This window comes from Ceratotherium simum, chromosome 20, assembly GCF_057802395.1.
Source record: "Ceratotherium simum simum isolate JZ-2026a chromosome 20, ASM5780239v1, whole genome shotgun sequence".
NCBI lineage: Eukaryota > Metazoa > Chordata > Mammalia > Perissodactyla > Rhinocerotidae > Ceratotherium > Ceratotherium simum.
In genome coordinates, this window is record NC_141919.1 from 10137516 (window position 1) to 10151864 (window position 14349).

The 14349-nt window shown below is 46.4% G+C and overlaps 1 protein-coding gene across 7 annotated transcripts in view; it reads left to right on the forward strand.

Annotated features, from left to right (window-relative positions):
• The first annotated feature begins 248 nt into the window (after positions 1-248).
• TLE1 (TLE family member 1, transcriptional corepressor) overlaps positions 249-14349 on the forward strand; it is an 85693-nt gene continuing 71592 nt past the window's right edge. For 3 of the 7 annotated variants that reach the window (XM_087444431.1, XM_087444432.1, XM_087444434.1), the window contains exons 1-4: positions 249-1641; positions 2430-2530; positions 3986-4049; positions 4161-4205. In XM_087444431.1, the coding sequence (XP_087300557.1) occupies positions 1618-1641; positions 2430-2530; positions 3986-4049; positions 4161-4205 (234 nt within the window). In that variant the 5' untranslated portion in view covers positions 249-1617. The remainder of the gene's footprint in view (positions 1642-2429; positions 2531-3985; positions 4050-4160; positions 4206-14349) is intronic. The other 4 variants (XM_014794694.2, XM_087444433.1, XM_087444435.1 and 1 more) reach the window with 2 other exon arrangements.

Below are 14349 nucleotides of genomic sequence, written 5' to 3' on the forward strand. Positions count from 1 at the left end.
GGAGTGGTGGGGGTGGGGTGGGAGGCGAGACGGGGGAGACAGCGGAGATGGAAGCGAGTGGGGTGGGAGAGGAGGGGGGGAAACGGCCCGTCCGGTGCTGCGCTGCCATAGGCTCCGGGGAGGCGTCACGTCAACACCCCACGTTGGGCGCAGCGCACGCGATTGGCTGACGCGGGCCTCCCCGTGCCCCCCCCCCCCCGCGCGCCTCGGCCCACGGCCCCCGCCGGCTCCGCACTCGCGCCCCCCGCCCGCGTCGGGCTGGGCGGGGCCCGCGCTGGTTAGCTCTGGAGTGTGAAACCGCGTGTTAATGTAACCGGCGCGAGAGGCGCGGGTGGCGGCGGCGGGAGCGGCGGCTGCAGGAGCAGCAGCAGCAGCGGATACCCTGTGCCCCGCGTCCCCGAGGCAGCCGATTGCGCCACCCCACCCTCTCACGGCCGGGCGGGACCCGCGCCACCAGCCCGGACCTCTGTCGGCCCGCGGCGACTTAAACCCCGCCGGCCGCCGCCGCCGCGACTATTCCGGACTCGCCCGCGGAGTTTGCCCGCCGGGGAGGGAGGCCGAGCGGCGGAGTGCACTCTTGCTCCTCTCCCCACCATCTCGTGGATGTCGTCCCCCGGGTCGTGAGAGAACTTTGCAGCGGGCTGGAGCGCCCTTCGCGGAGAGGCAGACGAAGGGGAGGAAAGAAAGAGGACCGAGGAAGGGGCTCGGAGGAAGGGTCCAAGGCGGCCGGGGCGGTCGTGCGGGGCGAGTGCGCGCGGGGCGCGGCGCCCGGATGCGCCCCGGGCTGGAGGAGCGGCGTGCGGCTACGGGACTGCCCTCCGCCGATTAGCCCCGTCGGGCCAGGAAGGTTTGTGCAAGCGCCGAGAACACCGAGTACCGGTGGCGCGGGGCGTGCCGAGCCGCCTCCCGGCGCGCCCTCCGCACTTTCCTCGCCTCGGCGTCATCCCGCGCTCCTCGGCTCCCGCTGAGGCTGCGGAGCGCCGGGCGCGGAGCCTCCATCGCGGCCCGGACCACGCTCTCGCCGCCTCCCGGGGCCCCGCGAGCGCTCGGCCCAAGGCGCTGCCCGGCCCCTCAGGGGTCGGCCTCGAACGGCGTCAGGTTTGTTTTTGTGGGTTAGCCGTGGGCGTCGCGCCACCTGCACCTCGCCCGCGGCCGGCGCCGCGGGGAAAACTCGGAGGAGGCGGATCGGGAGAAAAGCGAAGGAAGGCGGCCCGCTTGGATCTGTTTGCTCGGGACGGCGACGCGCACGCGGATCTCGGAGGGGAGCGCGGCCGGAGTCACCCCCACCTCCCCGCCCGGGCGGCCGAGGCCGCGGCTTGGAGCGCAGCCCCCGCGCCGTCTTCCTGGGCGCCGGCGTCGCCGCGCCGAGTCTGGTGCCCGGGGCGCCCCGCGATGTGGCCCTGAGCGCGGGAGCCCGCACCGGCGGGAGCAGGAGCAGCCGGGCGCCGAGTGGCCGGTGCGCCCCGCCGAGCGCGCCTGCGTGCGTGGCCAGCGCGTCCCCCGCGCTCCCCGTTTCTGCCTGGCTTCCCGGCTTAATTTTCCTCGGCGGGATTAAAGTTGGAAATTGAGCGGAGAATTGAGTTGCCCGGGAACAGAGCTGCGGCCGCCGCCAGAGCGATGTTCCCGCAGAGCCGGCACCCGGTGAGGCGCGGCCGAGGGGCTCATGGGGGGCAGGGTAGTGATGGGGGGGGCGCTGGTTTTTTGACGTGTGTAAACGGGTGGCTGCTACATTCTGGCAGACCCTGTCCCCCAGGAGTGCAAGGCTGCGGAGGTCCCGGGCCCTTCCCTCCTGGGGTGGGGAGTGGGCTGAAGCCCTCAATTTCCATCCTTTTCTCTGGGCTTCTTCCCACTTGACGTCTAGACAGGGCGGGAGGGTGCGTCCGGGGAGGCTGGGGTTTCTCTCCCGCAGCCACATCCTCCCCCTTCCCTGAGGCGAGTAGGGCGCCCCCCCTTTGTTTCTCGTCTCGCTTATTTGCATGTCAATGCGGCCCCCGTTCCGACGCGCCTGGAGGTGGCCCCGGTGACTCTGGGAACGGGGAACGTAAGGGAGTTGTTTTTCTTTTCTAGTCCCCGGGGTCATTATCGTCCCCGTGGGGGGAAGGGGCGGCGACGACGAAGACAGTCTCGCCTCGTTCTCCGCGGCCGCCCGGGAGCCCCTTTCCCTCCAGCCAGGTGACCCGGGCGCACTCACCGCGACCCGCTGTGGATGCTAGAAGAGGCTCCGAGCCACCTTTAGGAGCCGGGGGTCGGGGGAGGGTCCACTTTCCCGCTCCCCAAAGTGAAGCGCAAACTCGAGTTCCCGACTGCGTTTTCCTCCACTTCTAACTTTATTTTTTGTTTATGTCCCACCCACTCCACTGCCCGCTGGCTTACTGCTTTATCCATCCGCCCGCATCCCGTCCCTCGTCCCCCTCGCTGGTCGCCCCCAGACGCCGCACCAGGCTGCAGGCCAGCCCTTCAAGTTTACTATCCCGGAGTCCCTGGACCGGATTAAAGAGGAATTCCAGTTCCTTCAGGCGCAGTATCACAGGTGCGTGTCCGGCCGCGCGGGGCGAGTGGTCGCACGGGCAGCCCCGTGGCGCTCTGCGCCCAGCCTGGTGGCGGCGGCGGCTGTACTTAGTGCTTGCGTCCAGGCGGTGGCGTGTGGAGTCGCAGTTAAGACGTGTCATTCACGCTACCCCCTTTCCTGGCTCTTCCCGGGCCGCCTCTTCTCTTGTCTCCACCTCCTCCCATTGTTTCCCTTTTGCGCGTTTGCTGCTGTTCCAGGGAGTCTATTTTCGTCTATTTAGGAGTTGCATGAGAATCGTCAATATTTGCACTTCATTTATTTATTTTGCAACAGGCTGAGCTGAAACCTTCGTTCCAGCGATGCCCCAGCACTGGAGTGCGGGTTCAGGGAGGCAAAGCCAGTGTTGAAATCGCTGTTTGCCATACTAGAGAATTGGGTTGTCTGAGGCAAAGTCCTTTATGGAGGGCTAGATGCTTTTCGCTGTCCCCTTCATTGGTGGTGATGAGGGGAGTGATAGTGTGTAGGGGAAAGCTACCTGCTTTGGTGTCATTCTGGACTGGTTTGGGTAGGACAAGGGATTGGAGTCACATTTACATTCATCTCAGCTTTAGTTTCTTCATCTAATAACACCTACTTAAAAAGATTTATAAATGAAAACTATGAGTAAAGTACCCTGTCTGTCTAGTGGACTTTGCGAAACGTTAGTTTCTTCCTTTGCTCCTTTGAAATCTTAGCTTATTAGAGCTAAGAAATAACTGTGTAATGACAGTTTTTATTTTTGTCATGCTTAAGAAAAAGCACAGATATTTGAGTGTGAATTTTCTTATTTTGGCGGAGGCTTTCTGATTATTAACCTTTTGTCTACTTGAAGATAATACTCTCTAGAGCTTGAGGCGTACCTGCCCACACCATTTACAAGCAGGGAGGACTTCAACCCACTTAATTGCAGTAGCTACTTGCCATATTTTGGCAGGGATTTAAAAACCGACAATTTAAAAGGTTTTAAAAAGGACTAACAATTGTAGAAGTAACTTCACAGGAACAATTTTCAAACCCAGAGACTGAGTTGGCAAAGGTAGACTAGCCTATGTCTGAGCCTGAAGATTGTGCAAAGGCCAGGTTTTAGTGGAGTCCAGAGAAGCAAACTTCTATGCAGAGAAGTAGGAGTGAGCAGATGACCCTGAGGAGGAGTCAGTCTTCTGGGAACATCAGAGGTTTTGACAGATTTCTCATTCTTGGCATCCGCCCAGGTATGCACCAAGAAGAAAAAGAAGAGGAGCTGAATGGATACCTTGCACTGTTCACCTTATTCCTTTTCCCTCTTAAATGCAAGGACAAAGCTTTTGGGTGTTTACCTAGACAGTTTATGGCTTTTCCAAATTGGTCCGTGTTTTTACTTGAAGTGCAAATATGTGAGGCAGATGTTAAAACAAGTGACATAATGTTTACATTAAGTTGCCTGTTTTGTTTTCGTAGCCTTAAATTGGAATGTGAGAAACTGGCAAGTGAAAAGACAGAAATGCAGAGGCACTATGTGATGGTAGGTATCAAAGATTAGACTTTTTCCCTTTTCATGTAATATTAGCAAATGTACGTTCTTAGCGTTACAAAACATGAGTTAATGAAATGCCTGATTCTTTTCTCTTTACAGTATTATGAAATGTCATATGGATTAAACATAGAAATGCATAAACAGGTAAGCTTTAGTTAAATCTCAAGCTGAAACGAGAAATCAGTCATTAAGATTTTATAATACTGGCTTTGTCTTCAGTAGTGGGGGGTTTGTACGCCATTTTCTGGCCTTGGTTTCTCTTCCTATGAATTGGTGGTAGTATCCTGCAACAAGGGTTGCTTCTTGACAATTACAGAATGTTTAAATGACTGAGAGGTGCTTTGGAAATGTAAACTAGCCTGTTTACAGGCAGATAGGAATTGAGACTCTGAGTTTACTTTTCCACCTGGATAGATTTATTCTCCTCTTGAAAGATCTGCGTATCCTGTAGAGTTGCTGAAGTTCAGAATAGCTAATGTTTTTGTTCTGGTTTGGAAAGAAATGTGGACCTATGGGGGAAAGAGGGGTATTTGGGATTGTCTTTAAATCAGGTTAAACGAGGTATATGACTAACTATGGAGTTTTCTTTATGCTTTGGGGCTGCATAAAGTGACATTCAGGATTAGTGGCCTATTAGCAAACATAGTCTTAAAAGATTTCTCAGTTGATGCAGGTTTGGAAGTGAAAAAAGCGTTCTTTTATGGCCCCGGCATATGTCAGGAGTTGCTTCAGTCCTAGTGGTTTTAAAAGCATGAAAAGATTAGTGACTGGAAACCTCTAGCTATGACTATGAGTTTGCAGGTTCCCATAAAATTCACACTTATGGCTACTATAATGGTGTATAAAAAGAGTATTGAGCTGGAACAAGGCACTAAGGACCTCATAAGAGAAGAAAAGCTAAATGATTGCTCAGCCCAGAGGACCCTCGATTGAGTAGTCATTGTCTGCCAAAGAAAGCATTAATGGCAGGGTGTAAGTATTCTGGAGATATGCTGACATTCACTTTTTCATCAAGACGCTGGTACAATAAGTCTTTTAGAAATCGATTGCCTCTTAAAAAATTATCATCAGATGAAGTTGCACAGTTGGACACATTTCAAAGTGCAACAATACAATTCTTACTTGATGTATATGTGCTATTTCATTTCAGACCCTTGTTTCATTAAATTAAAGAGCATGGCTGACTGGCTGGGGCACAGTGGAGAAATTGATTAGTTCAGCCTTCAGATCTTCCTTATATTCAAAGACTTTCATTAAGCAAGTGTGTTTCAGAGTTGAATTCTGCTTTTGTAACTCTGCAGTCTTTGATTTTTAATTCATCATAGATTTCATAATGTTAAGTTATCGTTGTGTACATTAGATCTGTTCTCAGATTTGTGTTTGGAAAGAGATAGTGAGTTCGGGGCCTTTCATTAATAATATAATTGGGCCTTTTAAAATGCTGATTTTATTCTGATTTGCAAAGCTGGTAGCCTAGTTTATGTTGAGTTTGTGCCTTTGTTTTTGTGTGTTTAAATGGCTAGTGCCTGATTGAGGCAATTGGTAACTTGTTGATAGTGATTGGTCAGAAGATCTATGGTTATTTGAATGAATTATGCAAATAAACTTGGTCAAGGAGTTCTAACCTGCCACTTTTTTTTTAAGCTAATCCTAAAGGCACATTTTTTTTTTTTCCCTGCTAACAAATATTCTGGAAGAGTAAGAGGAGACTGAGCCTTTTCTTAAACTCATAAACTCAAAAAGGATTTAATAACTTCACCGACCATTTTACAAGGGAATGCCACGTCTGTGTGATGTTGGATGCTGATGCTGGATTTATTGGGGGACCTAAGGAGGTGTGTAATTCTTCTGGGTTCCTGTGGGTTACATGGTGGAGTGACCTCTTCTTTATCGTCTAGGAAGCAGGGGTGAAAATGGTCAGGAATCCCATGGTGTGAAAATAGTTTTCTAATGAGTTTCTGTGTTTCATCGGGCATTTGTGGATCCATACTGTCCGTCCGTGAGCCAGTATTTATTAATAATATGCTGTATGTAATTGGCTCAGTAATTTAAAAAATGTGAAAAGCTGAGAGATGCCATATTTTTCATAGGAGGGTATTAAGCCCCCTGAAATTTAGTTTATATTGTAAATGCTGACAGACCCTTAACTAAAGTGGTATGGAAAACAGTGCTATAATTCAGTTTAAAGTGGCCTTACATTTGAAAACATCCTTCTGAATGTCACACATTAATAATAAGTTCTGAGGAGGCTTTTGGTGCAGCTAGTAATCATAATTCTTATTAAAACTGGTGACGTATGGCCCCCAGGGTGTAGCCAGGCTCAAATTGATGCTTTTGGCCGCCTGATCACCAGCGCAGCCTAAGTGCTCATTATATTGTAGAGAGGGCCTTTGGAGCTCTCATTAGATTTGACAGAAATTCTCTCTAGGGGGAAACTGGGCATTATCGAGACTCCTGACAGGCTGAAATTAGTCCTGCTTTATGGCTTATAACCAAATGCTAGCAAGGCATCATCAGGGGACACAAAAAATTGTCATTTCTGACAACATCTTTGTTACTGAAAAAAATGCAGTGATGGGGAAACTTTTCTGCGGAGGGAGCTTTAATGTTGTTAAGATTCCTCTCCAGTGTGACGACTGCTCTCCCTTCCACCTTTCAGCGGCTTTGTCAGAGGAGGGAGTTTGAGAGCTTTCTTGTCAAATCTCACCACTGCCTCTTCCGTCGGGAACTGTTAAAGTGGAAGTGCGTCCAAATCGAGAATGGTATAATTGTGGTTTCCTTACTTGGTGTGGTGCCCGCAGTCCGTGTTTATGTTGTGTCAACACTTCCTGATAAGCCTTCCCCTGACTTTCTCTGCTCACAGTTGGAGCTGGTTACCGAAAAGTCTGGGGAGCAGGGGTGTCATGGATGCTGGCATCTTTTATTGTAGCATTAAGACACTTTTTTTTCCCCTTTGAGCCTCCTATAGATCTTTGCCTGTCCATCTCTCTGTGGGTAGATCTTAAATTCTAGATGTCTTTATACAACAGAGGCGAAGACTTCTTATGAAAAATTGAGGCAGTTCTGATACCACCGAAGTGTTAGGGTGCAATAAAAAATAGCAAGTTAATGTGAGTCTTGTTTTGAGGTCTGTGCCTACTGTGTTTGGCAGTGTGATCTTTAAATTTTTTTTTTGATCATGTGGCAGAGTATGACCTCATTTGATATTTTTGGGAACAAGATGCACTGTAAATACATACATAGGGCTTATTTATCTCACTTGTGTGTCTTTTCAGCATGTTGATGAAGCCATGCCATAAGTTGTCATTAGTGGCTTGAATTTGTACAGCACTTAGTTTTCAAACGTGATTTGCCTCATCCTGTGAAGGAGACTGGGGAGTTGTTTTCCTCTGCTTACAGCTGTGGGTATGTGTTCAGAGTCTGGGACTTATCAAAGCTGAGCATCTAGTTAGTTTCTTCCCTGTACCCAACCTGCTGCCATTGGAGGGTGACGCCAGCGGTGGAATCACCCTTGGGCCTCTGTGTAGTGACCCCAGTCTGCCTAGCTCCATGTCTCTCCTGTTCTTTTCCTTCGTCTATGCTGACCAACTTTGTGATTTACAAGACATGTCAGGGCTAGGTGCATGTTCTAAAAGTTACGAAAATCAGCAGAACTGACTGGTCTGTGGGGACCACAGCCATGGGTAGGTAGAAAGTTGTAACCAACCAAGCAATACTCCTGTAGGTTAAAATACATCTAAGAAAAAAAGAAAATTTAAAGCATGTTGTCAAGACTCCTGGTTGAGAGCCAGTGATGCAGTGGGTTGATCTGTCACTTTGTCCCTCTGTGCCTCTATTCTTCTGAGGAGCAGGCAGAGGGAGCACCTGGGGCTCTCCAGGGCTGTGAAGAATTTAAAAATAAATGAAAGGACTAGCTCTGGCAGGAAAGATGTATTCTGCAGTCCTGGTTGTGGGATGGAGAAGGAGAGGAGAAAGAAAAAACCAGATGAGAGTTTAACATTTTCTGAGTTCCATGCACTGTTTGAACAAACAGTGTCTCAGACCATGTAAATTGTGGAGTAAAACCGCATTCACAATTTTGATGTGTGCTTTAGAGTTTCTCTTAAAAAAATAAATTGTTCCTTAGTAATGTTTTTTTTTCCTGAGGAAGATTTACCCTGAGCCTACATCTGCTGCCAGTCTTCCTCTTTTTGTATGTGAGCTGTTGCCGTAGCATGGCCACCGACAGACAAGTGGTGTAGGTCCGCACCTGGGAACCAAACCCGTGCCACCGAAGCAGAGCGCACCAAACTTGACCACTAGGCCACCGGGACTGGCCCCTTAGTAGTGTTTTAAAAGTGTTTAGGTGGAACTGTTAGGGATTCACTTTTGGGTTAATTCCTCAGATGGGACTCTTTTTGTCTCCAGGTTTTTACCTTGCTTCCTTTTTTTTAACCATGTATGTTTTCTGTCCACAGTTGCTGACTTTGAGATTCTTTTTCTAAGTCAGCGTCTCAGGATAGGAAATGACCAGCAGGAGTATGGGCACTTAGAGTTAAGCTCCACCAGGTGTTAATAACCTTGTAATACAAAGAGAGGAGCTGTCATCAGGGTTGGAGTGGTCCCTGACTTCATTTTCATTAGCCAGGCCTGTCCTTTACAAGCCTAAGTTAAAAGAGATAAAGCTCCTTGTGTATTTAGAGCCCAGATTCCGAGATGCAAGATTAGCCTTTGTTTTTATCGGCAAGCAGGGTGGAGTCCTTACTGCTTAACTGGCACTTATCCAACTGCTTCAACAGTTGGGCTAGTTGCTGGTTGTTGTCCAGGACCTGGACTAGGGTGAGGCTGGTGAGGCACTTGCCTCGGGCATAGAATTTAAGGGGGATGTCAAAAAACGTAGTCCTCAAGGTAAACAATATTTTTAAAATTCAAAATTCCAAAAAACTCCAAGAGGAACAAAATACCAAAATTTTTTATAAAGTCACGATTTGACAGGGTGGGGAGTAGGGTGAGGTGAGGGAGGCACGTGTGGGATCAGAGAGCAGAGAAGAGGTCGAATGTCCCATTGGGAGCTGCTGTGATCTGTAGGATCTGCCTTGGTGGAAGATAGTTCATTGAGGTCCCTTAATTAGGGACTTTGATTAGTGACTAGGCAAGTCATTAACAAGTTACCTGTGCCTCAGTTTTCCTCTCTGTAAAATGAGGGGTTAGACTGGGCAGGTTGTCAAGTCTGGTTCATCTTACGATAGGGGAGTCACTCCTCCACGCACTACCCGCACTACCCCTGCTGGTGTTTGGAACCCAGCACCTCGGGTTTGTCAGTTGAGCAGAGTCTTTGGCTAGAGGGCCAAAGATGTTCCTCCAAATAGTGTTTATTAGGAAACACAGAAAGAAAATCTATTCTTTTAGCAGATATTTAAATAAAGCATCTTGTGTTAAACTGAAGACATGAATTCAGTTACTGGCTCATTGGACCATTTTAAGTTTCGATAGATCTGAGTCTTTGCTCTTATATTATTGAAACTTTTGTGGTCTTCAGAAGTGGATTAAATTGGAGGAAGCTAAGAAATTGACTAGGCTCTCTTTAAGGCTGTGATTGACTCAGTTGCCTCCTCCCCCCCATTGCTTACTGTTGCTTCAGATTTTTTAAATTTGAAATTCTCAGAACTAGTATCTTTAATGTGGAATGCTTGGTATGATGGTTTTTAATTAAATTTTAAACAACTGTTTTTATTGTTTGGCTTATTTGACAAGATTAGGCATTTATGCCTTTAAAATAGTCCTCACTAATGGACTATTGGTGAGTTCTGTAATAGGAAATGTGCCCTAGAGTTGTTCCAAGAGTACGGTCTGGTGTTTCAAGTAGAGCTTGTGTGTGTGTGTGTGTGTGTGTGTGTGTAGGTAGGTAAGTAGGTAGGTGTGAGCACACAGGTGTGGGAGAGATTTTTCTAATTATTTTCTGAGGCATGGTTTGATCTGAAAAATGGAAAAAATTTATGTTAAAATTCTAACGTAAATTAAGATTTGCATGTATTGCCATTCACTTTTAAAGAAAAAATGGTTTCTGAAATTGTTTGTAAAACTAGGTTGATGACGGAATTGCTCAGTTTGGAGACCACCCAGTCGCCGTAATGGTTTTTATGAAACTCCAAGAAATGTTGACACAAAGTTTTATCAAGTAGCCTGTGATTTTGCACAAATCCATATTTTATTTTACATTTAAATTTTTAATAATTATTAATAAACTTAGTAATTCTATTTGCCTGCTTTGGAGCATCTTGAAATCCTAACCGTGAGCACATTGTTTCCGCCTTTCCCCCACGCGTTCTCAAACTAGGTATAACAAACAGATTTTTTAAGTTTTTCTTGTAGTGTTATTTGCTACTTAGTCATTCTTTGACTGCAAAATATGTTAGCTGCAAAAGGGTAGGGTAAGGGTCGTTTTGGGTATAAGGAAAAAACTGGGAGGAAAAAACAAACAGAATTCTGTCGATTGAATTAATTTTTTTATCTGCCAACTAGAGAAAAACTGCTGTTAAGTGTGTTGGATGTACATGACCGTGCGTGCCGGAAGGGGGAGAGTTGTATATACAGCTCTTCCCGGTGTACTGGGAGATATTCATTAGATATTCGTTTTTCACTTGATGAAGTGGAATCAGTTGTTTTTGAGAATGTAGGTGCATTTGAACTTGCCTGTCCAGATCACGCAACTTGGTAAACTGCTGAGCTACACGCAATACTAGGCTGGGTTTCATGTTAGTGCCGTTGCTGATCTAACTAGATTGTTAGTCTACAGTATTTTGTGCAACCTGTCAGTAAAAAGTTTGAAAACATAACTTGTTTACTTATAAATCTGTAAGTTATATGGTACTAATATATTGATTACATTTATAATCAATGGAAGTTTTAAAAGGAGGAATTAGAATAAAAGTTCTCATATTCTCAGTGTACCCCATTGGCTTGCCTTGTGTGTCCCGCAGGGGATGCCCACTCTACTTTAGAGACCACCACCCTGCATTTCAAACACTTGGAACTCGAGCCCTGGAAAGCATTTGCTTCTTCAAGATAGTGCATGTAAAACACTTTTGGGGCCTTGTGTCTTTTGGTCTCCTCGGTAAATCTGTTCTCTCTAATTTTGACTTCCCACTCCCTCACTGCTTCTTGGCTGTCACTCACAGCCTTCAGCCTTGGCCCCTGGTTACTGTCCCCTCCAGTCTTACTTGGCCACGTCCTTCCTCTTCCCTCCAGGTCCTTTATTCCAGCCAAATGGATCTCCTCTTCGTGCTTAAAATATGTTTTTGTGTTTTTCTCTTTTCTTTATAAAAAGTCCAGGCCTTTTTGTCAAACTTCACGTGGCCTTTCTCAGTATTCTTCAAGGTCCAGTTCAAATAACAACACTGCCTGTTTACTTCAAGGCCTTCCATGACTGCTGCACCCAGAGCTGTCACACCAGTTACTTCTGCTCTGTTTCTGTAATAGTGTTTTTTCACGGTCCTCTGTTGTTACTCCAGCTAGGTTGCATTTTGCCTCTAGAGTGAGTTTGAGACTCACATCTGCCCTTCCCAATGAGTGGGCTCTTGTTAACTAGCATGTTTAATCTGCTGCTTATGTAGAGTGGTGGCTGTAACCATTTGGGATCCTGAACTCATCTGAAAATCAGGTGAAAGCTATTTGGCAAGAAGTCGTATGCATTTTTATACACAAGATAGCTCTGCCCAACAATTTTGGCTGTTGGTGGACATGTTAGGATTCTTCAGCAAGTCCATGGAACCCAGATTAAAAACTTAAGTCGAGAGCACCAGGATGAGTCCTTATGCTAAAATTAAGAAGAAAATCGTTTGATTTCACTAGATGTTTTACAGGACCTCAATTCTAATAATCTCATCTAATCACTTTTGCTCAGTTGTTTCGCTTTTGGAAAAGTGATTTATGGTCAGAATATCCTCTGAGGCTTCCTAATGGGTAGTACATATATGTATATATATATATATATATATATATATATATATTTGGGTTTGTACTAAAAAAAACAGAGAGAGAAAACAGAAGTAGCGTGTTGCTGAGGCCTGTGTGACTTGTGCACACATCTCTGCCCCCGGAACCACCGCTTATCTCCTGAGGACCACCATAGCCACTAACAGAGTTGTGGATAAATTGCGTTACAAGCTTCTCCCAAGGCATTAAACTTGACTTAGATGTATACCTATTGATTATTTACTTATAGTCTTTACATAGTCCCTGCACCCTCCAAACATTTTATTATGAAGAATTTCAAATATACAGAAAAGGAGAAAGAAATAATACAGTGAACACCTATTTTATACCCACCTATATGATACAAGGAGTCTATGAATTAACATTTTGTAATATCTGCCTGTCACCTATCTTATATAGAACTTTCATGCCCCTCTCTCCAATAGATAAATAAGAAATAATTCTGGAAAACTTGGAAGGGCTTGTTAGAGAGCCAGGCCTTTCTTTAGCTACCAACCCCGTTTTAGACTGACATGTGAAGGAGGAGTTTTCTCCAAGTACATTTTAAGAATTCTGTCTTAGCAGGTGCTTATAGCATAACGTTTTCCTTCTAGTCTTGCCCTTTGTGGTTTTGGCATGGTTGTGTTAGGTGATCCAGCATTATATGGTGTTAGCGTGCTTTCTTTTTCATCTGTCACCTGAAAGCCGAGATCTGTACTTAAGCAGAAAAGCCACACTCCCCTTCCCAAGCCTCCTGCCTACCTTTTGGCCCTTTATAATGCCCCTTTAAGATGCCATCAGCATATTTGCTGGGGGACATAGCTTTAGTGTTGGTAGGTAGAAACCCAGGAAATAGTTGTGCAAAAGGACTCTGATTTTGAACTTCATGTGTCTGGAGGCTGTCCTGATGGAGAATTTAAGTTGGCCTCAGAGGCGGTGGTGGTACAGGGGTGTGAAGTGCCAGAAAACAAAACCTCTTTGAGGACCCCAGTGTGTGGACGAGGCTCTCCAGGGCTGGGGCCTCCAGGAGCACAGCCTTTGTCCCTCCTCAGCACTCTCTTGATGCCTTGAGCAAACAGCCGGTCAGAGCCTCTTACAAGTAAGGTGACCAGCCAGTGTATTGACACGCAGAGACACAATAGAAAACTGCATTAGGAGGCGAGCCATTGGGATTTGCAGTAAATATATTACAGAACACAAGTGACTTGCCGATACTGCTTGTTTAGCAGTTTGCAAGGGCAATGACAGTATGGATTTTTGAATTAGAGGGGAAGGGCTGTTCTTTCTCTGTGCGGGAACATCTAGTTGATGGCTGGGGAGAAAATTGATTTAGAGAACAAAATGCAGCCGCCTTTATTTGTGCCATTTGAAAGGCTTCTATGGATTAGTGAGTGAAAATAAAAAGGTCGCTTTTGGTTTGGGAAAGGGAGTCTTAACATGAATCTGCATCTTGGTCTGGTCTGGAGAGAATAAAGGGTGGGCCGCCTGGATCTAGGAAGGGTGTTGGGTCCCCGTGCAGCCTGCAGCGACAGGTGTCTGCTCAGTTCCCGACAGTTGTCTTTTTCAGCTCTTTGGCTTTCAAAAGTCAGTTTCTTGGGTTTATTATTGCAGAGTAAACTCATTCGGGACATTGGAGTGAATAGTCAAAGACCCCATCCATTGAGTTCCCACGTGCCCTAGGAATTGTGCTGTGGGAGCTCTCTGTAAATCCTTGCAGCCTCCCTTTGTGTGGATATTAATTGTTTCTTCTTACAAAAGAGAAAACAGGTCAGTAGGTTAGGGGACTACAGTAGCACCTACCCCGTAGGGTAGTTACCTGGATTAAGTCAGTTTCCATATAGAGGAACAGTTACATTGGTGCCTGGCACTTGGGCATTCTGAGGGATAGCTGTTCTCGAAATCTGTTATCTAAATCTGTTATTGATCCCTTTAAAACTGTATGCTGCTATTGGAATTCTAGGCCAGTCCCCCCCATCTTGTTTTCCAAGCCCAGCTTCGTTTTTCCCTATATCTGAATTATTCACTTTTCATGATTTCTCCTCAATTACAAAGCTTTTTATTTGTTTTCTTCTATGATCAGAAGCATTTATCTTTAGACTCAAAAGGAAACCTTATTTTTTGGTCTTGTTTTAAATCCCCCATTGGCAGCCTCTGTTGTCTAAGGAATCTGGAGGAATTAAAATGCTTTATTTAGGACAAACAGCAAAATGTGCCCTTGGAAGGCAGTGGCCTTAAGTAGTTAATACAACTACCAGTGAGAATCAAGTTGTATTGTTTTTTTATTTAAGGGGATGGATGAACAACAAAGAGGATGTGGTTCATTTTATTGAAGTGA